A 26,214-nucleotide genomic window follows, 5' to 3' on the forward strand; every position below is an offset into this window, starting at 1 on the left:
GACTTCGCTTTTCCGCACGGAGGCATTTGAATTTCGAGCTTGTTCGTCATGTTGTCAATGAAACGCATAAAACTCGCTAAAATGAACAGGCGTTCTTGCGCTGCGGCTGACTCACCCTCCGGGGCATTCAAAATGTCGTTGTCGGTTGAAGCAGAATCGCCAGCAGCGTTCAATGATAGGCTACATCGCCTAGTGCAGCCGGAACACTTGAAAGTGCTTGTCCCGGTTTCCATAAACTCGCTGTACTCCCCGAGACCGACGTCGAGGCATTTACATTAAAATCTCCGGTCGCAGCTGGCCGAACAAGCAAGATATTGTTGCTTCGAGTAGAAGCGCGCTGTGCACGAACAGCACACATCCTGCAAGACGCGTCATTCTTCGCCAGTGCCATCGTATCGAATTATGCGATGACACTGGCGAAGAATTCATCTATACTCCAAGATTAACCTGCCGTTCCTATTCGTTACAATATTCGTATAAGTTACAATGGCAGCACGCACGTGACACATATACCAGCATGATGTGAATCCAAAAGATGGCGCTTACAGTCACTACCGTTTGGAGAAATGGTACTACTATATCTACAAAGAATCGAGAGCGTACTTGGCTCGCTTGCCTACAAACCTTTTCCGTTTACTCTCGTCACCAGCCACCTGCTGAGCATATCCCGTATAGGCAAAGAAAAAAAAACATTTCAACTTGCATAATAGTACAAAATGTAGAGGTTATGCAAACTGAAAATGGGTGACGGTAACGCTTATTTCCTGAATGCCTTCTGTTGACGAAGAGACGGCAAAAAGACGTCTTAGCCCCTACTGGAAGTGACGACATTCAAGATGGCGGCGTCCTTATGGAGGATGTGTGCAATCAATGACAGCTTGGAGGGCGTGGCTTCTTATTGTCCATGCTTTCTGCTTCGTGCTTCGTTCATCGGCAATACATTTTCATCGTCGGAAAAACAAAGACTTGAAGTTTGTTCTTTCACCCTTGCGGATATAATCCTCTAAAGTTTAGGATGTTTAGGGCGATTGTTTCGGATGTCGGGAAGCTATAATGTGCCACTCTCAAGGAGACTATACAAGTGCTGGTAACTTCTGCAACCTATCGTAGCGCCAAGACCTGGTCAATTATTTTAATGACGCGAAATTTTCAGATATTTAGTTCAATAAATGGAAATCTGGGTTTATTGGATTTACGTCAGCGTCGTCGGTATATGTGCCTGGTGTCGTGTGGTACAAGTAGGAGTAGTTGCATGATAAATGCCTCATTTACGAACGATGAGGAATGATAATACAGACGCCCGCACAAACTCATAACTCATATTTTAGCATTCAGCGACCGCAATTAAGAAGGGCAAGTTGTTCCTTTGGGAACGCGAGCATTTGCGAGCCACATTCATGAGCGCTCTGGTGACAGCTACCACACGTAGCTGTCATCCACCCCGTGTCTTTGGAGTAGTGCAAAAAAGAGGAAAGAACACACTAGGTTGATCATACTGACAATTATAAAATGGCTTAAAATGCGTTGCGAATGCGCTTGGCACACGCTGTGTGTGTGTGCGACGTCACGAGACACAGTAACGTAACAGGTTCACGTGACATCATAATCTCACTTTACGTCACTGTGTCATGTGACCATCAGGGTGTTACGTGTGTCAAACTGTCGCGTGGCACAGTGTCCTGTGACGTCACACTGTCACGTGACGTCATGGTGTCTGGACATCATTGCGACATATGACATCTTGATATTACATGATGTTACAATCGTTGTGGTTTCCTCGAGCATTCGGCTGGTAAAACACACTCTTTAATAAAAGCTGGTTCAAAAAGTGAAAGCCGTTTACAACTTCCTGTAACGCCGAATTGGAGCGCAGCTCTTGAGGAGGAGGAGTGGAGGGTATATTCCTCCTAATCCCTCGTGATCATGCCTGCTAGTCCTCCTCCCCTCCCTCTCCTTTACCTCCTCCTTGTCGTTCAAGCTCCTCCCCTCCCCTCGCCTCCGCTTCCTCGTCTCTCCTCCCCCCCTCCTCCACCTTCGTACTGCTTTCCTCCCTGCCGCTCAAGCCGGAAAAGGTCGCGTAAGAGCTGTGCTCTTACGCGACCCTTTCCGGCTTGAGCGGCAAGGCTCTTACGCGACCCTTTCCCCCCCCGAACCATACTAGACAATGAGGGGAGGAGGAGGAGGGGGAGGAGGAGGAGGGCAGAGGTCCGGGGGGTCACGTGACCTCGAGGGGACGGGATCACATGACCTCTGGCGGGCCGTCACGTGACCGGCGGGGGGAGGGGAGTCACCCCCCGGGGTCACGTGACCTTGGCGGGGGAGGAGGGGGGAGGAGGAGGAGCGGAGAGGGAGGAGGAGGAGGGGGAGGGGCGACGCCGACGCCGACGCCGACGCCGCACAGGCTGGAAACGGGTCATGTGACCCCCTCCCCCCGAGGTCACGTGACCCGCCCGGACCATACTACACAATGAGGGGAGGAGAAGGAGGGGGAGGAAGAGGAGGAGGAGAGGGAGGGGCGCGGTTACGCCGACTCCGACGCCGACGCCGACGCCGACGGCGACGCCAACGGCGACGCCGACGCCGCTCAGGCTGGAAACGGGCCCCTAAGAGCTGCGCTCTAAAAAGAAAGAACTTATGAAACATGCTGCCTGTTCTGGTCATCTCTAACAATCTTCTTGTACGTAGCAAACGTTCCAACACTTACAAATTCATGCTGGATCACGCAACGTGGTCCTATCACGCGCCACATGACACAACACGTTACGTCGTGTGACGCTATTGACGTTGCGCTGCTAAACTCGCTTTTGCATCGCTTTTCCATCTCACTTTTTCGTGTCGCTTTTCTTATCGGTCTTTTCCTGCGTAGCCTCTCCTGTAACCTGTTTTACGCAAAAAAATACGGCCTGGAGAACGCTGCACACACTCTTTTAGGAAGCAATGAAGTGACAATGCAGTAAAAAGGTGATGACGGGAGACTACCAGATTTGGCCACGAGTGTCAATACTATGTTGTCTGGTTTTGTTCGTTATAAAATCAATAACCCGATTTAAGGAGGGATCGGTGGTCAAGTGTGTTAATAACGTATCGCAACTGGGAACGCGTAGAATAACTACTGCCGTCATAGATTCAATAACCACCCCCGTCAGTAATAATGCGGATGAGAATCGTACCAGCATAAGGTCGCTGCGTCACTACTGCGCGATGCACGTTAAAAACTCCTGACTAGAAATGCTACTGCACTTGTTATATTGCTCGTCTACAGCTTTTTACCACACGCCCATTGGAGCTGGCAGACTGCCCGCCCGCTGTATAAACTTCCACACAGTTTAATTACTTCGCCCGACATAGTCTAGAGAAAAAAAGGAAACTTAAAATTGTTTGAGTCATGTTGCTCACTGTGAGATCCCAGGATCAAAGTAGCCAACGATGTTGATGGTGCCATGACGTGGCAGGGCACGTCTACGCTAAGGCGAGTTTGGAAACAGCTGAAGGATATCCCCACGCCTACCCTGAATCACTTTGAACAAGCTAAAAGCTTGTCCTCGTTATCTCTCTGCCGGCACGCAGACCCGTTTTCTCTCTACAGCGCCTGCGCACCGGGCAGATGTTCGAGGTGGATGACGTCTCTGACCTTAGTTATTCCGTAGAAAGGCCAAGTTAACTGCCCGGAATATTGCGACATTGTATCAGAATTCCGGGACTCCGCGCGTCGCGTGTTCTGATTAGTATATTTGCGCGTGGAAGAGGCAACCAGAAAACACTCGCCTGAACTTGTGGTCGGGAGTCACTGAACTTGCAAGATTGGATGGACATTGAACCCAGCGTGAAGCCATTCAGACCTGCAACTCGGGTGGTGTGGTGGTCGTGTATATTTACACATCAAAAGAGTACGGACCCTAGAAGCTTCTGTCTAGTTTCGGTGTTCGCGATGTTCTGTTCGAAGAAAAATGTGAGTGTCATGATCCTCATTCACTTGTAGCTTTTGCTAACCATGCGGACAACTTCTGTGTTTCTATGGCATTTCCGAAGACGTTAGTGGTGCAGGTGCCAAGCTTTAGTCTGTTCTCAAGCTCTTTCTCCGATACCTTTTACTGCATTTCCAAAGTTATCTCTGGGTTTAGAGTAACGGTCGTTTTGATGTATCTTCATGACGAAGATTTTTGGCTGATTAACTTGGTGTAGCTGCCCTTCCCTTCGATTTTAATTTGAATAATGCACGGAGATTAAGAAAACAAGCAACAGTGAGGATTGTTTCTGAAACTTATTTACTTATATACTTACATAAGTTTGTTGAAAAATAAACGAGAACATAAACTACACAGGCCCGAAAAAGCACACGAGTGCTTGTTGGTGGGACACTGTTTATTTATTTATTTACTGATCCCTCAGTGCGTGAAGGCGTTACAGAGGGGATTGGGTTAACAGGTCAAATACAAAAAGAATAGAAACAAAAACCAAGGGCAAAAACACAGCATTTCTAGTCAGATGCAGAAATGTGACTATGCAGGCAACGCTTAAAGTTGATGTGATCAGTTATACATGCCACGGGCGATAAAAGGTGGTTCCATGAGGCCGTTGTTTTGGGAATAAATGAATTGTAAAAAGGAGTAGTCTTAAAGGCACGAAGACCCATCTTGTGTTGGTGATCAAGACGTGATGAGATGTAGGAAGGTGGAGTTAGCAGCCTGACACTTAAGGAAGGATTATGAAAGACCTTACGAAATAGGTACAGACGGGAGGGTTCACGACGGAGTGCAAGATTGGGCAGGTCTAAAGTTAGTTTCAAGGATGTTAGGATGACGGTGCGGTGATAATTAGTAAAAATGTAGCGAACAGATCTATTTTGAATGGCTTCGACTGCAGATGTTAATATGTCAGTGCCGGTGTCCCAAATCGCAGAGGCACATTCCAGCTCTGAACGAACAAGAGTTTTGTGTAGGAGTTGTAGAGATGCAGGGACAGGCGGAACATTTTGTTTGAGGAAGCCTAGAATATGTTTCGCATTACTTTTTGTATACTGAGTGTGAGTTTCCTAAGATAGACTGGACGCAATATGAACACCTAAGTACTTATAAGATGGTACATGTTCCAAAGAAGTGCTGTTAAGGAAGTAGTAAGAAGAGTTGGTGTTAAGTCGGCAAACAGTCATTACTTTACATTCTTTCGTGTTAAGTTTCATCTTCCAATAAATCACACCTCTCAGGCACACGATTGAGGTCAGGCCGAAGACAAAAAACATCGGAGTCGTTAGTCACTCCACGGTATATAACGCAATCATCAGCAAAAAGGTGAATTGAAGATGAAACACAGGAAGGTAAATCATTTATGAATATAAGGAGAAGGAGGGGGACCTAATACGGAGCCTTGAGAGACGCCTGACGTAACGGGAGCTAGACTGGATAATGTATTATTTGCGAACACGAATCGGGACCGATTGGTTAGGAAGAAATGAAGCCAGGCAAATACATTAGGGTCAATTTTTAGTTTGCTAAGCTTATGAAGTAGAAATTTATGAGATACTTTACCGAATGCCTTTGAGAAGTCAAGAAAGAGGCAATCAAATTTGGAAGGGCGATCAAGAATAAGATGAAAGTCATGAGTGAAGTTCAGAAGCTGCGTCTCGCATGAAAATGATTTACGAAATCCATGTTGCCCTTGAGAGAAAAAAGAGTTTGTTTCAAGGTAGTTGACCAGGTGTGAATAAATGACGCGTCCGAAAATTTTGCATGGAATTCTTGTTAGAGAAATGGGACGAAAATTGAGGGGAAAATGTCAATCGCCAGTTATATGTATAAGCACCTCCTTACCCACCTTCCAGTCGTTCGGTAAACAATCAGGAGCAATAGACTGGTCGAATATCTTACGAAGTATTATGGGTACGATGGTATTACTCTTACACAAGAAGTACCAGCATGCTTCGAACCTAAAAAAAAAACTCTAAGTTAAACTTTACAAAATCCAACAAGTTACAAACCCTGTAAATTTAAAATTTTGAAAATCACAAGATGCAAACACTTACACAAAACAACGCACCAGCTAAGATCTAATATAAAAAATTGGCTATGCATCAAGGTTATTACTTTACTTTTTCAGCTCTATCTTAAGAATCCTAATTAACTGCCAATCTTGAAGTCGACCTGGCAACATGTTATAATAATTTGGAACATAAAAAAACGTTGTACCCTTTTACAGTAATTTGAGAAAAACCTTGGCAGAAAGAAACGTTCAATTTTCCTCGGGACACTTAGCTTTTTAGTGGCTGCTTAAACGTTTATTTTCAGTAATGTGTACTAATCTGGTATAGATATGCTATTTTTCAACTGGCTGGATCCGTAGCGACTGGATATTTAGGTCAGTTTCGAGCTTAGCTAATTTAGGTCCATTCGCAATGTTTCTTGCTATGTATCACAAAATACTATCTAATTTTCTTTTCTTATAATGTGAGCAGGACCCATTAACCGTTATACCGAATCGTAGTATAGACTCCCCCAGTCCCTGATATGTCTTAAATCTTGCACGCGCATTGGTCAAAAAACGAAAACTGTATATATGATAAGATACCGTTCGTCGGGTATCACCAGGCAGTTGACATGTGCTCCCCACAAGAGATGTTTATCGAAAAGCGCGTCCAGATACCTTGTAGATGAAACGTATTCTAGTGGTGCGCACTTGCAGCTTTTACAAGCGGATAAGTAAAGAACAAAGGGGGCCGAAAATTGTGTAATTTTGTGCGGGTTATAAAAGGGCATTAGTTTTGTTTTATTGACGTTTACAAAAAATTTGTTATTAGTGAACCACACCATTAGGTAAAATATGTCATTTTGAAGAGATGATGCAGCTTGTAATTTGTCGTTTCCAGGCAAAACCAAAGCGGTATGGACGTTGTACTTATATACCCGTGAGGAAGAGTGAAGCTTTCCAATTTCATTAGCGTAGATGCTAGAAAGGAGAGATCCTAAGATAGATCCCTGAGGAACACCGTACCTAAGGGTTACTAACTTATTCTTAGCATCATTAATCTTCACTAGCTGTTGACGCCCTGAAAGAGGTAGTCATTCATGTAGTCATTGAATGGACATTTGAAACGCAAGTGATTTCATATATGTATAAGCAACCCGTTGTCAATTGTATGAAATGCCTTTTTGAGGTCTAGAAAACGAATTATCACAAAATTGTTACGATCAATGTTTTCGTGGATGTGATCGGAAGGTCTTCGGGTAATGATTGTGTGCCTGTGTTTTGGCGAAAGCTGCACTGGGGACTACACAGTAACGAATACTTCTCGCAGAAAAGCGCCATTGTTTTGCAGACAAACTTTTTCATGATTAGAGGTACCACAGATAAAACAGAAATGGGACTGTAATTTAATACGTCTTTTTTACTTCCTTCTTAAAGATAGCCATACAACTGCAGATTTTAGGCCGCTGGGGATTCTACCCGTTGAAAGAAATTAGTTAAATATTTTCAGCAGCCCGTATTTAAGTTTCTTAAGGTTAGCCAAGATATATCTCGAGCGAGAGATATCTCCTAGGGGCCTTGGCCGCAGGCATATTATTTATGATCAGACTTGGATCATCTTCTGTTAACTGCGGAAATAAGCTGAGTTGGCTTAACCCCCCGCAGGACCGGTGGAAGTATTGCAGTAACCAATCCCCGTCACTTGGAGATCTGCGACCTTCGAACAAATATATCATTGAACCACTCATATAAAGACTTTACATCTCGGTCTCAGAAAGCTATTTTTATTGATTGGTCAATATTTTATTTCTCTTTCTTACCAGCTAGCTCATCTATAATATCCAATGTTTTCCTGGCTTTTCTAGGGTAACGCTCCGAACAAGCCACGTAGTGTTTTTTTTCTTTTTTTTTCACGAGTTCTATTTCGCGATAACCTGAATACATAGGCTTTTGAACTTTTTTTCAGGTGCGCTACCTTTGGGATTGGCTTTGCATCTATTCCAGAATGTGTCATATTCATGACACAACTTCATTATTTCAGTGGTGTCCGACAGAATTTCACGTGTTATTGTTGTTGTTGTTTTTATTCTGCTTTAACCGCATTCTTTTTATAGACTTGCAATATATCCGAAATGTTAAACCATTTTTATAGGCAGTGCTATGATCCTATAATACCAAAATGCTTCAGTCATATTCCTTAATTAATGTATCTATCATTTTGTTATACAAAATTGCAACATATAGATAAACCCACTCCTTGTTTAGGGCACCACCAAACACAATGGGAGATACAAAATAGTGGTCTGATACTTTTCGTTTAATTACCCCTGAGGCAAAGTTGTGTTAATTAACGAAACGAATTGTTTCGATTTTGCTTTATATTTCAATATTTGGCTTATCTTTGAAGCTGGCGTTTACAATCATGTAAGTACAACTAAAGTGTTGCACGTGCTAAATAAGCTTGGGGGATGCACCTCTTCCTCTGAAAATCCTTTGCTCTGAATACGTTGGGTCTTTCGGCAAAACCTCGATGATCCTTCATACGTTTTCACTGAGTCTTCCCAGAAATACCTCTCGCAGCCTCTCACACTGTTTTGTATGTAATATAATAATATTTGGCCTTCTTGCACCTGTTGTTCTTGTGCATAATTGAATGCAAATGAGGAAAGCTTACGCAAGAGAAGTCACTGAGAGATGGATATATAGAACAGCTTGTAAAGGGCTTAGAAGACGGCACAAAGCTATAATACCCCCTTCAATATTGTACAGCCAACATCTTCAGGCCACTTCTATGTCTTATTCCATCAAAATATTTCAGAATATCATCACCTACTGGATATCACACTTTTTTATCAAAAAGTTTCAATCTGATTGTAAAATGTCAGCATGTTAAAGTGTTAATGTTTGTGCATTTAAGTTGTGTCGAAATATTTATTAATAAAAAAAACGGGATTCTTCAACTCCAGGCTAGTAGATCGCCGGTAGACGATAAATTATTTATTTTCAGTCAGTTTTCCAAGATCATTTGGCTAAAATGAGCAAATACAGTTTTTAGAAAAATTAAAACGCTTAAGAATCCAATGTTCTACGGAAAAACCCGTTATAACATACCAATGCAATCCCTCCTAAATATATACACTATTGTATATTGCAACTAGTGAACTGTTCACCTAATTGCATAATCTTTGTGATACTTTTTTTTCTTTTTTCTCGCTTCATGGCATGCTCTCATAGTGTACCGTAGGTTACGAAGACGTCAGAAAAACGGCGATGTTATCATAAGTATACTGACAGTGTATCTTTTTTTTCTAAGACTAGACCCTACGCTCAGCACGTTGAACAGGCTGGTCTCATGCCTCTATATTACGCTAATTTTAATGGCGTTTGTGCGTAAAATGTTCCGGAAATTGGTGAATAAACTCTCGATCCCAACTGCGCGCGCGCAACTCGGCATGCACCCTTTCGCAGATTGTACAAAAGATCCTTGACGTAGATGTCATACCAAATTCTTGCCAGCTGCTACAATGTTGAAATCCAATGGCGCATAGCGCAGAAAACTAGTAACGACTGTTTGGCAGAAGGGAGAACACTAGCGCCTCTAACTTTAGCTGTGTGATCAACAAACACAATTAAATATTTTGTTTGTTTGTTTGTTGACGCAGGATCCGGGGGTTATCGTGTTCGATTAAATGCACGTCTCAGCCAAACACTGACGCTGCTCTCTTGAGCCTTGTCTAATTTGTACCCTGCACTCGATAAAGGTAGAGGACATAAATAATCCATTGCAGATGCCTTGTTTTGGGTAAACACGCACCTCTGTGGCAAAGAAGCTGGTTGAAGCGCCTCATGTGTTTAGAGGAGGCAAATTCGAACGGTACCACCGAATTTGCCGTTTCCTCAATCGCTACCTGACGAGTATCCTTCCGCTTCTAAAACATGCTCTTGCATACTATTCCATTCTTGTCCTATTCTATCACATTTGTTTTAATTTTTATTGGCCGAAATAAAGCGGTTATGCCCGTGATTTTAGTAATATTTTTACAATTGTATGATATATCATTATATATTGTATGTATTATAAATTGTGTGATATTTATATATTTACTTATATTTAAGTGAACTAACCTTAAGGCAATGGGCCGGGAGGAGTGACAAGTAAAAGTGTTCTGCTGGGAAACTACTACAACAAAGTTTATTACGACGTTCCGAGTGGGTACCGCTCTTCATCAAGTGAAACATCTACAGTTTGAGAGGGTTCATATATCTAACCCCCCAACCCACACCCTCCCCCCATTCAAAAAAAAAAGGAGAAAGAGAGCAACAAAACGTTTAAGCAAGAAAAGATGGGTGATTTCATCTCAACTCAGGCACGAATCTAGGGTCAATTCTTTTTATGTTGATGAAAAAATATATATTTTGGGGCAATTCCTATAATAAAAGTATATGCAAACGGCAATTTCGTCGGATTTTTTGTTTTCAAGTTATGGACCGTTGAAGCGGCCAAGGTGGAAACTGACGTTTTTCCAGCTTATCGGAGGTGCCATAGTTCACTCCATCCCTTTTCCCTACTTATTACGCGACATCAATATAACTTTTTGGGAACACTCTAGACAGGATTTTTCATGCTAATTAAGCTTCTATGTCATAATATTCTAAATGATTTGTTTTTATTTGTCAAACCGCCTCTCTGCGACGATATTTGACGAAGTTCAGCAAGCTGCGTTGTGTGACCTAATCAACATATTTTTTTATGATATTTATATCACCGTAAAGCTCCAATTAAGTTCTTTCTTTTGAGTATAATTTCAATATTTTGCAATAAGTATATAATGCGCTACATGTGCCTGAAAAACTGGCAAGTTTAGAGCCGATTTTTTGAAAAACCTCACTTTTTATTTCTTTTATTTTTTATTCACAGTTACTTAATATAGTAAAGGTCTGCAGTAAAGAGAAATGCAAAGGCGCGTGAGCATAGCTCAGCAGAATGCTTTTGTATGTACGAGAACTCGTGCATAGGAGACATATTCCAAAGCCACGCGCTCGTGCCCATGCCTTTGCTTGCACTGCAGAGGTTTGCGAGATGCAGTATAATTTTAGACATTGATACTCCCACACTAATACACCAGAGTCTAGTTTGTTAAGACTTCATGGAGCGAATATTTAGTGAACTAGAAACGAATTTTAATGTGGTGTTCACCCTGCGTGTGGCCTAAGATTTGCACCGCGTGCAATGTGAACGCTTTCCTGAGCGAAGTTCGTCGGTTGTTCGCCCCATATTTGTTTTATGGAGGTCAGCGTTTAACACAGAATGCGTAATTTGTCTAGCATCTAACCATTTCGTTCCCCAATCTAGCTCGGAGTTCGATAAGCGGACGGCCAGCCAAACGCTGACGCAGAGCTCCTCTCCAACACCAATTGGACACCGGTTCCTGCCAGACGCCTTTTTAGAGTACATCCGCTTTACTCCAGTAGGGGGAAAACATCACGTGTGCAAACATACGGTGGCGTCAGTCGCCCACAAACATACAGTGGCGCACATACAGTGGCAACATAGAGTGGCAAACTTACAGTGGTGCTCTGCTCCGTGGACAGCGGCGCTCAGGGCTTCCCCAGAGAGAGAGTGCTAAAAAGGGCGACAGAAAAATGGAGGAAAAAAAACGAATGCTCAGACGCTGCGTTAGGCGTGCTCACTTTGTCGCAACGGGTTGAGATAGTTTAGACGCTGACCGATCTGCCTGTAGGGGGCAGGGGCTTCGTCAAGCTGCATTTCTGCAGCTTTTTCTCCAGCCTCCATCGCCCATTTTGTGTTATGGGAGTAAATAAATGAATTGAATTGAAGAGGTTGGTTCTATCTTGTCGTGAGCTGGTGCCAGGGCTCTGCCCGGCTCTGTCGCGTTCCAATCGTGCTGTGTTCCGCAAGCTCTACTTACTGGATCTCACACTTGAAAAGGCTCTCAGAGAGCCGCATTTACATTGCCACCGCGGAAGATGGGCATCCACAAGTAAGACGTCCACGGAGCGCTCATACGCTTACCATCTACGACACATGGCTACTTCGTGCCATTCAGTTTCTACGTGTGTATCGTCTTTTCCGGACTGTCGTCCGCAAGGGCGAATTTGGGTTCAAAAATTAAAGATTTTGCTTAGATTGTCCTCACCCAGTGAATAGTCCGCACGCGTCGCATAGTGCGGACTATTCACCTAACCTAACCTAACCTAACCTAACCTAACCTAACCTAACCTAACCTAACCTAACCTAACCTAACCTAATCCGAACCTGAACATTATTTGACACAGCACACGTCGAAAAATGCCTGTTTTATTATCTCAAAAAGGAGCATGTATCATACATGAATCACTAATATTATACCCTGATACTCATGAAATCCTTCCCGTCTTGTCACAATGAATTATCTAAAAAATTACGAAACCTTGTATAGTCCGCACTTGTAGATAGTCCGCACCGGGTAAAGTTTTAACTATTAAACATGTATTGTCCACATACCATAGTACGGAAGATACAGTACACTGTTTCTCCACACTTGCTCAATGCATTCTCTGTTACCACTGCCTTTGTCGTGCCAGTACGTCAAAGGGACGACATTTTATGGGTTTGATTTTTACTTTCTGAAAGCTGTAAAAGAAGAAGGAAACATATACTAGCACTTGCACACCACTATCAAATAACTGAATATTTGTCAAACTGTGCCGATAGGCTGTAGTGGTGTATTTTGCTTCCACGTTCCGAGATGTGCAACGCATTATTGTCTTTTTTTGTTTGGCTTGTCCCAAAATATGTCTTATGTCCAGCAATGAAATCAGTACAAGTAGACGAATTGGGAATAAACAAAATCACCGAGAAACCAATCAATTAGTCATATGCTCGTTGCTGCAGGAGGCTTTCACAATATTGTTTCCCCTGCGCGTCTTCAATAACATAAACATATTATTTATCCTCCTAGCAATAGGAGATATAGGAGAGACACGCCATTTTTGTGCTGACTCGCTGGTCTTCACTCATATCCATAAATAAACTCATGCGTGTCTAGCGGTCTATTGCTTTAGAGAGAACAAATGTATAAATTATTTATACGACTTGCAAAGTAATGCGCAAAAATCGCTCATAACAAGTTTACGAGAGGATATATGAAAATGACGCCAAAGCGTTCGAGCTGTGCTAAAACATATTAAGGTATCTCTCACGATAAAAAATAGTGTAATCATTTATTTTAACTTATTAAAGAGTGCCGAAATATATCGCCTAGTTCGGCACATGCAAAATAGCTAAACATGCTAATTTTAATGAATGATGCCAATCTTATTGCTCTTATGCGAAAGCACTCAAATATAAAGGTCCCCCTCTCCCCCTTTCTGCATCTTCTTTAGAAACTATTTATATTGATTTTTTTTTTTTTGTAGTTCGGCTGCTCTCCTCGACAAGGAAAAAATCGATTTTATACTTTAAAAAAAATTTAACCCTTTTTTATAGTATTAGTTTGAAACACAATGAGTAAAGGTACAGCATTTCGCAATGACATTTCATTGTCCTTTCTTTTCTACCCGTGCAAACAGGCGGAATGGCTTAGAGAAGGACCAACCAGAATCGTCGTGTGCGCTCACTGGGCGACAGACGTCAGCGAAAGCGCAGCCATGAAGGTCACTGCAGCCTCGCCGAACGAGGATGCCATTGACGACTGCAGCAAGGAGCTTGCGGGTCTTAAGATGGCACCCCAGGGTAAGCAAAGCTCCATATTTGTCCATTCATACAGTTTTATGTCCATATAGTAATATTTTTTGTTGTTGTTGTTGTTTTCTTTCAAAAACCCACCAAGCAACATTGGCGCTCGACATTTGTTACGCACGAGGTGTGTGACTAAATACGACTTCTCGACGAACACGAAAAAAGCCCTCTTGTTCACTGCACGCTCGGAGTACGGGTTCAAACAAGGGCGGCCTGGGATGACTGGCACAGCGGCTACTAGATGGCGCGCTTTTTTGAGAAGGGTGCATTGCTTTAGGGCCGCGTGCGTGGCGGAGTAGGCAACACACTCGGCTGCCACGGGGAGGAACGGAGTTCGTGCTCCGCTGGGCTCGGATGTTTCTTTTCTTAATTTCTGCCCTTTCGAAAAATTCCAGTTCATTTACCACCCAAGTGTGACGTCACTGCTTCAAACAAACCGTTGCTAGGGGCGTTGTATGTGCGAAAACATGGGACAGGATTTCGCTCCGAAATAACAATCGGTCAAGAAACGGACGTGGAATTTAAACTTCTAAAAATAAAAGATATAGGAAGCCGATATTTCACCACGACATACGATTGCCGGGAATCGGTTGTTTCTGAAATATTTGCAATGGCAACTTCCGGTCCTCCAGACGTCTTGAGATGCCTCTTGCAGACGACGAACGTATGCCGAACGCACACGGAATGACTGAAGGATGCAGTCTGCAACCGTTTGAATAGTTTCCATAACGATACAATTTAAAATGTGTATTTATTTGGAACATAGCAGGCCTAAGAAAACTCATCAGGTTTATAAAAACTTGCGGGAGGTAATGGATACTGTCTGATGAAAATCATCGAACGCATAGAGATCAGCTAAAATACAGCGAGAAAAGCATCTGTATAGGTCGTCGGACCCTCTTTTTTATTGTGGAGTGTACCTGCATTGGTAATGAAGGAGCAATTACTTTGAGTGTAACATAAGCGGTTCGAGACGCCAAACTTGGTTTTTCAGGCTCCCAATATAGGGAGTATTCACTGGCGGCCATATCCGTGTGCGCTGCTGCTGAGCGCGTGCTGACTGCGAGCTTCCGCAGTCCTTTTGGATCGCGCATTTAGCACCACCAAGGTTGCTGGTCTTAGCAGGCTATTAATGTGAGCTCGTTCTCAGCATGCGCTCTAAACATCGCCCTCAAATATGGCGTCCAGTGAATACCTTTTATTGGTGTGTGTTTCGTACCTGCTTGCAATCATCGCTAAAGTTGAAGCTTGGGCGAGTTAGTATGGCATATTTGCAAAAATTAAAACAGCGCTAAGTCTGTGTCTTTCTCCATCTGGTCTCTCGTCCTTTGCGCTCTTTTAATGTCCAAATGTGTAATCATCGCATCGATAAAAAGTCTTACTGATTCTTCAGTTTTCAGTAAGACACAAAATAGCGAAGAAGCTGGATAATAACATCGTGTAAGTTTTACATATCTGGTACGGTCAGTTTGATCGCACAAGTGTGCAATGAAGCAACTGTGCTGTCAGAAATCCTTGAAACGTTTCCTGGCGTGAACTTCGACTCTGACACACTTTACTTCGTCATCGTACGTGATTCGGCTTCACAGTGTTTTCACCTTCTCAAATATTGCGGAAGCCAGCTCCACGGGAAGGCGTTGCACGAGACTGTAACTCCATATTATGGAACCTGCTTTAGAACATGTAGTTTTAACGTTTGCTGTATGAGTTTTGCGATTTCTTACCATATCCAATCTAATTTTATTTTGTTTTCTTCACGGGAGTACAAGAACGTCTGCGGGATTAAAACATGCATGCTAATCGCGCATAGGTACAACAGCCGCTCTGTCGCGTCTCGCGGAGCCAGGAACGACACGTCGTCCGTCTACAAATTTTCTCTTTTGGTTGCATCCTTGGGGGCGCGCCACTTTTGTCCTCGAAGGAGCATGAGCTGGTGAGACAATCAAGCCGTTAGTCACATTCGGTGCAATGATCCTGTTACAAGAATCACTTTGACTATGCGCTAAAGTTTTTCCAGCAACCCGTCGGCCCTAGAAGAAGATTGACAGAGCTTGCATAAGAACCGGGCTCATTCAATTGCCACCCCCTTCCGGGACAAAGGCCATCTAAATTCCTTCCCATTCTATTCCTCCCAGCGGTGGCGCCCCCCCTTCCATTCCATTTCATTCCGGGGTCGCGGAAGTGCGCAATAATTGCAGAATCATTCCCACTCCGGAGTGACAACTCCTCAGCAGTGATTGGCCCCTCACGCCTATTGGCTGGCGTAAGCAATCATGTCACCATAGTGACAACCAACGACGTTGTCGTGGGAGCCCGCAGTATCATATGTCGGTACATAAACGAGTTCACCGAGATTCAACAACCACAAAACGTGTTCATAGAGATGCCCATTTCGTCTGTATGACCAAAGTAGTCCCGCAGTTTCGTTTTTTCTACGTTAGAATTTTCTAAGATTCTTCCTTTCCCCTGAGGGGTGGTGACCTGCTGTGAAACAAATGTATTTGTTTCGTTACATTCACGCTGCTTTCAAAGCAAAATATTTATTTAAAAGTGGCCTGCTATTTTTAGCCAGCCAGTTGGATGGCTGACCTCACGTAACCTATAGTACTGTTTTTTTCTTTCCTTTTTTTTTGCGTTATTCCCGTTAACGCTCATAACAAAACAAAATATAATAACACCTCGCACAGGCTTTCTATTCGTAGACGAAACGGTTCCACAGGCCACAAAGCTACTCTCTACTCGGCTAAATAAAGACAAAAAAAAAAATAGCCCGCCAAAAAAGAAAAGATCGAATTGCACAACTGTCGCAGCCGTGCTGAGCGCTCGGTTTTATGCCAGCTGGGCAGAGGAAGCCCTCATGCACAACGCCACCTGCGTGGCGTTTCCTGCGAGTCGCCTTTTTCGCTCTGTTGACGGTGGCAAGTGTTGAAAGTCCACCTGGACGTCAGCAACTCGAATACGTGAGCTGCACCTGCGGAGAGTAACAATGCGCGTGAACAGTGCGCCTGACAACAATGGGCGCGGAAGCTCCTGTGCGACACAAGCCGATCCCTGAAGCTGCTCCAGGTATGATCACGGGCCTTAAATTAACTACTCACTATTCGTCTGGAAACTTCTGCGGTTTGCGCCGTAGTAAATTTTGTCACGACTACAGTGTTCTAGAAGCTGTAGTGGCGAGAGCGGCGCTTGCTTGGCCGCGTGAAGACGGTTGACGTAGATGGCCGCGAGGAGAGAACGTGGCGCTGAAGTTCCGGGTCCGAGGAGAATTCATGGCACATGTGCAATGAGCGAATAAGGCAAAGCTGAGGCGGTACGCTTCTCCCAAACGTAGCACCGTATCACTTTCCTTTGTGGTGTAGTGGTGGGGAGTCTTCACCGTTCCGTTGCCGTCTCGGTCATGAGTGCAAGGAAAAAGACGGAAACTCACTGCTTCACACCGGGATGTAAGTCGCTGTTTCGTGCGCCAAAGGAGGAGTCGCGCAGACTATAGTGGAAACAAAATCTTAAACGAGAAGATAAACGCCTCGCCGAGACATTAGCGGTTTGCGAGAGATATTTTGAACCGGGCCTTATGCTTCGGGACTATGTCCACATCAGCAATGGCGAAGAGGTCAGGGTTCCACGGAGTAGGCCAAAGCTCGCGGAAGACGCCGTGCCCACTTTGCTGCATGATTTCCGGGCGTACCACTCAAAGGCGATGCCCCATGAACGGCCAACAGGGAAATGGACAGCAATAGTAGTGACCCAGCCCGTGAAGAAAGCCCGCCAGTCGCGCCGAGAAATCCATGAACTGTCGACTTCTCCGCCTGATGAACCCGACAAGTCGAGCTTCATAGGTGCTCAACACTGCACGTGTAGAGCACCCAAAGCTACCTACACAGTTTTGGTCGCGGATTTACATACCGCACTACTCTGGCGTCATCTACGCCACATCACGTCGTTACAACAAGGAGAATGCAGTGATCTCCCACGAAAAGGTCGTGAGCTTTACACCAGACCAAGGAGGGTTAATTGTTGCACAGTGTTTGTTTCATGGACGAGAAACAAGCGGCTGTTTACGTTCGTGTTTTTTTTTTTTTGTTTTTTTTTTGCATCTTAATTTTTTATGTACTCACAATCGAGGTATTTTTTTCTTCGTAGGCTGCCTTCCACAAAAGACAATTTGAGTATGTTAGACAGTTGCAGTGGCACCTTGGCCGTTCCCAAACGTACTCGGCCTTCCAACTTCTACCGCGCTGGTCCCCGCATCCGCAACATGATGACAAAAGAACAATACATCAGTTTAATGTTCCGCTCACCATTGGAAAAGTGCGAGATGTATTGAGATTTAATAGTCTGTTTTTCCTTGTTATATCAGTGTCGCGTGGCTCTTTCGTACCTATCAAGCCTGCAGCCCAAGTGATAGCGTTGCTGAACGATCTATCGGTATTGGGGGCAAGGAGAGTGCCGATGATAATCGAATCTCCTTAAAAAACGCGCGAACATTTCAAGTGAAGGATAACGCACACTCTTGAGGTATTCGCCCAAAGGCAGAACTACAATTCTTCACATTAGTAATTGCTCTGCATTGCGAAAAGCTCCATTCGAACCACAGTAGTACACGCCAAACAGCGCCGACGACGTGGCTGGGCGGGGGGGCGTTCTTAGGGCTATAAAGCTTCTCGATATGTTTATGTTTGTCTGGCAAGTAGCGTCAAGTGCGCCAGTGCACGAGAGCCTTGTCTCGAGCGGCCCTTGGAAGCCAATGGCGGCGCAGCACTGGAATGAGCAGTCCTTGGAAGCAAATGGAGGTGGAGCACGAACTCGTGGGCTTTGCACGTTTCCATAACAATGGTTGGCGGTACTTGTAAATAAACTCCTTTATCAAGGGGCTTTACTAGAGTTCTGCACAGCAGCGCCACGGTGTCGACTACGCGCAAACTTTTCACGGGGCGACCGCCGCTCTTGCCACTACAACTCTCTAGAACAATCACGACAAACGGCGCCATACAGCAGTAAAAAGAAATTAAAGATGTTGTTTTAAAACATTTGATATTTTAACCAAATCGAGCAGCCTTTACGTGACTTTTCAAATATTCCGAATAATATATCCCATCGGTCTCAAGTATAGATGGCGTTTCCAATCATCCATCTTTTCAGCGGGTGTTTGGTGGTTTATGAATGAGGAGACGGATCCAGCGACTTTCTCTAGGATAGATTCTCCGCTCCCACATACGTACACTAGGTACTTCGCGTTTCCGGATTGCTTGACTCCTACTGTCAGCAGCGTATCTCTGGTGCTTCAATTTTCCCCTGAGGAAAACTTTCCCAGCGCTTGACAGGGCGATGACATAGGGGGTGATTTAAATACCGTGGAAATATGATGGTTAGCGATGTAAGCTTAGATCCTGAACTTGTATTTCTGTTGCAACGAACCAATTTTAAATTCACTGGCGGCACCTGGCGTAAAACTAGGTTCAACGATTCTGAGGACGAAACATCATGCGTCATTAGAAAAGGTAGACAAGAGGTTTCTTTGAAGGAACATGAGGACAGAAAATAAGCCACTATAGGCGTGTTGGGGGAGCTCAGCCAAGCTCAATATAAAGCCAACGTGGTCTAGCTTTCTTGGTTGAAGGAGTGCCTGCACTTGTTTGAGCACGAGTGCACCCGCATTATCATACCTGAACCTCCTGAACCAGCGATTTTTGAACAGGGTGGATGTGAGAGATTATGCCAAGCAACGTCGCAAGCGCTTATCTAACCTAGACCATACGTGCAAATTCATTTTCTCGTTATCTTCGTTGATAAGACAGGAGAAGAAATTTCTCCCTCCGAGAGATTTGTTATGTGCTTCCTCGCACACATTTTACGCAAAGGCGCAGAGATGTCGCGCTAGAGATGCATGCCTCAAAGCCAGAAGCACAGGCTAGCTCCTTTTTTTTTTTCTTTTTTTGATGCTGTTTTTTTTAATGTGTTAGACGCGAAAGTGCTTGAGGCGAAACCGGTTTTCACTGGCTGAGGGAGTTCTTGGGGCAACGAAGAACCTTTCAAGGAAGATCTAATTTTACAGTGTAGGTAGGTTATATTCCCGATTTTTCCCGAAGGTTGGTTTCGGGGCCTGGCAACGGCCCCGAAACCAACCTTCAGAAACAATAGTTACTGTCTTTTGTTTGCTTTTTTCGTGTTTTTTTTTTTTCAAAAAATTCAAAACATGAGCTATATATATATATATTTTTTTTTTTCAAAGACGACTTACGTTATCTGTGACTCCAGAGAAGGCGACGCCATTTAGCGAGAGAAAAAGCAAGAAGAAGAAAAGCGGGCAGCTAGCGTTTTTCCAAGATCATAGCGAAAATTGGCGAGGCACGGCGGCCAAAGCGTGAAACATAGGAAGGGAGCATAAATGCACGCCGTTTGAGTTGTGAGTATTAATTACCGTTCTAGTGGAGACGACCCTCTAAAAAATTTCGCGCCGCCAATTGGTAGGCTTTTTGCGCAACTTCGCAGTGACGATTTAAAGCTTCAGGACGCCATTGAAACATGATGTTTGTTTATTTCCCTGAAGATGCCGACAAAATATAAATAAAAATCCAAACCAAAATCGTTTCCCACGTACTACAGTACGTACTATCCGCGTTGTTTTGTTGCTCATCTTTTGCATCACAAGTATTTAAAACTATTGATCACCCGTCCCCACAGTTCAAGCGCACAATATAATGGACGCTGGATCTATGGTCGGTCCCTTTTAAGGCAAAATACGACGCGGAGAATCTATTTTTGTAATGTTTGTTCTAAAATAAATTATATTTGTCTACTTACAAATCTTTGCCGGCTTTTTTTAAAACGATATCATTCGTTTCAATGTAGCTTGCATAGTTTTGTATTCACAGGAAGAAATAATTACATGAAAGAGGGTTTCTGTACACAAATTTACACACGCGAATATATGTGTATATATATATATATATATATTAGAGAATGCGGTTCAACAACTAATTTTGCTCCTAACGAAGTGTGGAGGGCAACTACCGTACTTGCCGGACTATAGTTCGCACCAGGTGTATAGTCTGCCCGGGCAAATTTGGGGCCAAAAATAAAAGTTTTTGCTCAGATTGCCCGCCCTCGGTGCATAGTCCGCAGGCCGTGCGTAGTCCGCACATGGTGTTTAGTCGACACGAATATCTTTTCTCACACGGCACACCTTGCCAAATGTCAGCTTTCTTAGCTCGCAGAAGAGCTTACATTATACATAAATCATAATTACCAAACTCTTTCATCCACAAGATTCGTCACGTCTCGTCATAATTGAACGATCTTGAAAAACTAAATTTCTGTATAGTCCGCACGCGTAGACAGACCGTGGTGCCTAAAATTTTAACTTTTAAACATGAATAGTCCGCGGAATATAGCCCGGAAGATACGGTAACTAGCCAGAAGTTGTGTACAATTTTGTAATCTAGAAAAGAACAGTACAGACGTCAAAGATCTTTTTTAAGAGCTTTAGAAGTTAGTTAAGAATGGTAACAACATAATTAAGATATTACTATTCCCAATCGATACGTACACTTTACATAACCTTCAAAAATAGTACACATAATTTTTTATTAAGAAGGGGCCATTCTAAGTACTGAAAGCCGAGTGCCCAAGCTGAAAACACGACCCAAAGTTGCAAAACGAGAAAAATGCATTTGAAAGGTGTATACTCTTCAAATATCAACTGCTATTACACGACATTGAGAGGGAACCAATGATAGGGTGTCCAGCAATTATTTAGCCACTACAACCGTCCCTCACTTCGTGATAGCGAAGTTTTGGCACCTCTTGTGACACCACCGAACACCGTTACGTTAGCTGCTCCTCCCGCGTGAGCATTTCGGTCTTCACGAGGGTTTGGTTGGCAGTTTTAGCGGCAGCGGCATATTATTTCTTGCTAGTGAAGGTCTTAGCAGGCTAATAATCGCGCTGAGGCGCGGATGTTTACGGCTCTTGCAAGTTGATGGACGGCGTGCGAGTTCTCATTGTCGCGGCTTTGACTCGCGCTTACACGCCTCCATCTGACGAGGCACGTCTCGACGTATAAACGTCCAAAGAAAGAACCCATACGAGACGCTCGCTCTTCTATCGTGTACTCTGAGGACCGACGAAACTTCCTTGCATTTCCCAGCCGCACTCCTGACAAGCGGGGGAGATCGCATCCATCTGAAGTATCGTCAGGGCGCTGTTGTCGCACATCACTGAACTCGCAAAGCCATAGTCACTTATTTTGTAGACAACCTCAAAGAACCAGATTTTTGTTTTAGAGCGCAGCTCTTAGGGGCCCGTTTCTGGCTTGAGCGGCGTCGGCGTCGCCGTCGGCGTAACCAAGGTCATCTCAAGGTCACGGGACCCCCAAGGTCACGTGACCCCTCCTAAGGTCACCTCAAGGTCACGTGACCCCCAAGGTGACCCCCTGAAGGTCACGTGACCCCAAGGTCACGTGACCCTCAGGTCGCGTGACCTCTCCAAGGTCACGTGGCTCCCTTCCCGAGGTCACGTGACCCCCCGAGGTCACGTGACCCCTTCCAAGGTCACCCCAAGGTCACGTGACCTGGAGGGGTCACGTGACCCCTCCAAGTCACGTGGCCCCTCCAGGCCGCGTGACTCCCCGAGGTCACGTGACCCCTCCCAAGGTCACCTCAAGGTCACGTGACCCCCACGTGACCCCCAAGGCCGCCCCAGGTCACGTGAACCCCCGAGGTCACGTGACCCCTCCCAAGGTCACGTGACCCCCAAGGTCACGTGACCCCTAGATCACGCCTCCCCGAGGTCGCGTGACCCCTAGTGGTGCAAAACTATCGATAGTACTATCGATAGTATCGATAGTCGCCAGAAATCTGACTATCGATAGTGAAAAAAACTATCGATAGTACTATCGATAGTCGACTATCGAAAAACTATCGATAGTCGACTATCGAAAAACTATCGATAGTACTATCGATAGTCGACTATCGGAAAACTATCGATAGTACTATCGATAGTTGACTATCGGAAAACTATCGATAGTACTGATAGTCGACTATCGAGTACTGATAGTCGACTATCGAAAAACTATCGATAGTCGACTATCAGAAAACTATCGTTAATCGACTATCGGAAAACTATCGATAGTCGACTATCGTAAACCTATCAATAGTACTGTCGACAGTTTACTATGGATAGTTTTGCGACACTAGTAGTTTGCGTCGCTCCCTCTTGTCTATTTATCGCTTTAATTTTTTTTTCAAACGGGGCACCAACTAGCCCAGGCACTTACCATCCCAACTTTGGTTCAGCTTTCAGTGATGACGAACATGGGGGTTAGGGCGAAAAAAGAAGAAGGGGGAGGCGAACGGTAGGGCGAGGGCATGACGGGCCGGGGTGGAGGAAGCAGACGAACCGCTGGAGAAGAGAGGGGGAAACGGGGGAAACCTCCTTCTCTCTTTAGCGTTCCGTCTGCTTCCTCCTCCCCGGCCCATCTTACCCTCGACCTGCCTTCTTGAGTTGTAACGGACTATAGTGGTGCAAGACTATCGATAGCACTAGCGATAGTATCGTTAGTCGCCAGTATAGTAAAAAACCGTCGATAGTCGACTATCGAAAAACTATCGATAGTACTATCGATAGTCGACTATCGAAAAACTATCGAAAAACTATCGAAAAACTATCGATAGTCGACTATCGAAAAACTATCGACAGTACTATCGATAGTCGACTATCGAAAAACTATCGATAGTCGACTATCGAAAAACTATCGATAATACTATCGATAGTCGACTATCGATAGTTCTGGGACACTATCGATAGTTTTGGAAAAACTATCGATAGTATCGATAGTCAATTTATCGATAGTTTTGCATCACTAGTGACCCCCCTCCCCGAAGTCACGTGACTCCAACTTCCCGAGGTCACGTGACCCTCCGGAGCATATTAAAGAATGAGGGAAGGAGGAGGAGAAGGAGGAGGGGTCTACCCTCCCCTCAGTACCCTTCACTCCTCCTCATAGCTGCGCTCCAATTCGGCGTTACAGGGAGTTCTAAACGGCTTTCACTTTCTCCCAAAGCACTCACAGAGGTGAAAGGATCGCCGATTGTGCCGGAACAGTCACCGTTGCAGTAGTTAGGCTTAGTGCGCTGCGAAACGTTGCCCCGCTGGCGTTCTCCGCTTGCTCTTTCATCGGCATTATTAAACCGTGTACTTGCTCCAGTTGTTCCAAATGTGAACACCACGTTTTTTAGTGTCGTCGTCCCCAAATCAAATCAAAGATACGTACCACCGCGAGTTAGTCAGACACTTTTTTTTCCTAATTTCTCTAGCGAATTTTGTTTAAATGTTTCAACTCCTAAAGGTAAGATGTCCATAAATAATAGAAGAAGCGAAACCAAAAAAAAATTGAAATATTTTCTAAAAAGGTTTGGTTTTTGACCCGCATCTCAGGAGCTGTGCAACGATTTTCACGTTGAAAGAATTGGCATCTTCTGCTTTTGATATTGTTCACCTTGTCACAAATGACAGAAAACACACCTCCTTTCATCAAAATGTTGCGATTCCGCCACGTAATAGCGAGGCAAAGCTTAGAATATTCCCCGACCTGCAGCCGCGAGCGGCGGCCATGAGAAACACGCGGCATGACGTCAATGGGGAATCTTGTAGAAAGATAGCAAGTTGTGCGAATACCTGCTCGATAAAAGTTAACTTTTCTATAAATCTTGTCGTTCCAACATCAATATAAATGCGTCAAAAACCTGGAATAATCGACAAAACTTTTATTATACGGAGTTAATAACATCCATCTATCCAAAGACAACAAAACTGTCGGCTCTATCTGCTACCGCGAACAGCCGCCAGAAGCCGGAGGAGGAGGGGGACAGGGCCGGACGGGTATGGCCGGACCCGGATGAGACTTTCCTCCTTTCACCATATTGTTCGCGCCCGCCAGCACGTAGTCACGCGGTCGCGAGCGGATGACTTTTGGCTGCTCACTGATGGCTCTAAAGAGAGAACATTTCCGGAACCCCGCGCCTACCCCATCGATGTCACTGCGCACGTGACCCGGAAGACGACGTACGAGTTGAGAGGCGGCAAAAACCTCGATCTTTTTAATTTTTAATAAAAACTAGGGTATCCAGGCAAAATCTGTTTTCTGTAGTTCACTTCAGAAGTGGCAGGCATCAACTTCCACAATTATTTAAGCAAAGCCCTGCAATTGTTGCACAGCTCAAGTAAAGACAAATTTTGTGGTTTCTTTGTTTTTATTTTTTAGGGGAGTAAAACAAATTTTGATATATGCTTAAGTCTGTTCACCAGGTATGAATATCCAGCGTGACTTACAGTACTTAAAAATGTCATAGTTATTTGCATGATTAGCTTGGGAAGAAGTCGGCGTCAAATCGGCGTCTAGTCTTCGCTGTAATGACCATTTTTCTCTTCTTTTTTTGTTATTATTATCTTGTTGACAAGTATCAGGAGTAGAAAGTGCATGTTAGAAATTAGTCGGTCGCATAGGCAAGTAGTGACCTCTGCAGAGGGTTTTGAATGCACAAGGATGTTACAATTAGTAGGTCTTTGGTTGCAGGTCACTGCCGATTCATACCGTCTTTGGGTAGAATAGCGACGGTAAAAGAAGTGATCTGGGTTAGTTAGTTAATGATGACAACTGGGAAAACAGCGCGAAAATAACAGCCGCAAAATAAAAGAAGTGCTCACAGGACAAGCGATATCTTTTCGAATAAAAGGAGCGTGCGAGAATTCATCGCTTGACAAGCAATGTATTGATATGATTCATATCAGAATGATAAAAATAGCACGAGGGGAAAAAAGAAATACTGACCAAAACCACTGGTTTATGTGGGCGCAAGTGTGCGCGTCGTGCTCATCTAGCACTTTACGAGCGTCCTGTAGACCAGTGTGAAATAATATTTTTATTTACCATGTGAAAAGTGTGCAACGAACGGGTCCTGCACCTAAGTAAATTGTTAATTTCTTCAAATCGCATGTGATTTAGACTTGCTCTAAATCACAAATCGCTTGTCCTGTGCTCTCCTCTCCTTGTCTTCATTTGTTTCGCGCTGTTTCCAATTTCCTAAGTTGCTCTCATAGCTGCATCTATCTATGCTCAACCAGCGACAGAAACTCATCGACTTTTTACCTGTGGGAGCGGTTTGTGAACGAGATATTTAATTATACTGCAGACCTGTTGGGTATTCAATTAACCAAAAGAAATTGTTATGCAAATAAAACATGACGCCTTGAAATCGATACAGTTAACTGCGGCAGTAAGTATACGTCACTGAATAAATTGGTGACGCACGTTTTGTGAACAGTGCACTCCAGGCCCACAATACTTCGGCATCGATTTGTTTTGCTATTATTGTTCTGTGAGTGAGATTTATTAATTTGTACATATACAACGAAAACTCATTCTTATTGTTTATGTAATCTTTCTATCCTGTAGAGTAGGTTAACAAAAGTACCTTAAACGGAAATAATTAGCATTTCATTTTTTTTCTTTTTAGAGA

At 44.1% G+C, this 26,214-nt stretch overlaps 1 protein-coding gene across 3 annotated transcripts in view; it reads left to right on the plus strand.

Annotated features, from left to right (window-relative positions):
* The window catches only part of LOC8053674 (solute carrier family 35 member G1), a 125,127-nt gene that overhangs the window by 69,246 nt on the left and 29,667 nt on the right, over positions 1 to 26,214 (plus strand). For all 3 annotated transcript variants that reach the window (XM_029984218.4, XM_029984220.4, XM_029984221.4), the window contains one exon: positions 13,531 to 13,693. In XM_029984218.4, coding sequence (XP_029840078.2) covers positions 13,609 to 13,693 — 85 coding nt within the window. In that variant the 5' untranslated portion in view covers positions 13,531 to 13,608. The remainder of the gene's footprint in view (positions 1 to 13,530; positions 13,694 to 26,214) is intronic.

This window comes from Ixodes scapularis, unplaced genomic scaffold, assembly GCF_016920785.2.
Source record: "Ixodes scapularis isolate PalLabHiFi unplaced genomic scaffold, ASM1692078v2 PGA_scaffold1__304_contigs__length_218370807, whole genome shotgun sequence".
In the NCBI taxonomy this organism is placed as follows: Eukaryota; Metazoa; Arthropoda; class Arachnida; order Ixodida; family Ixodidae; genus Ixodes; species Ixodes scapularis.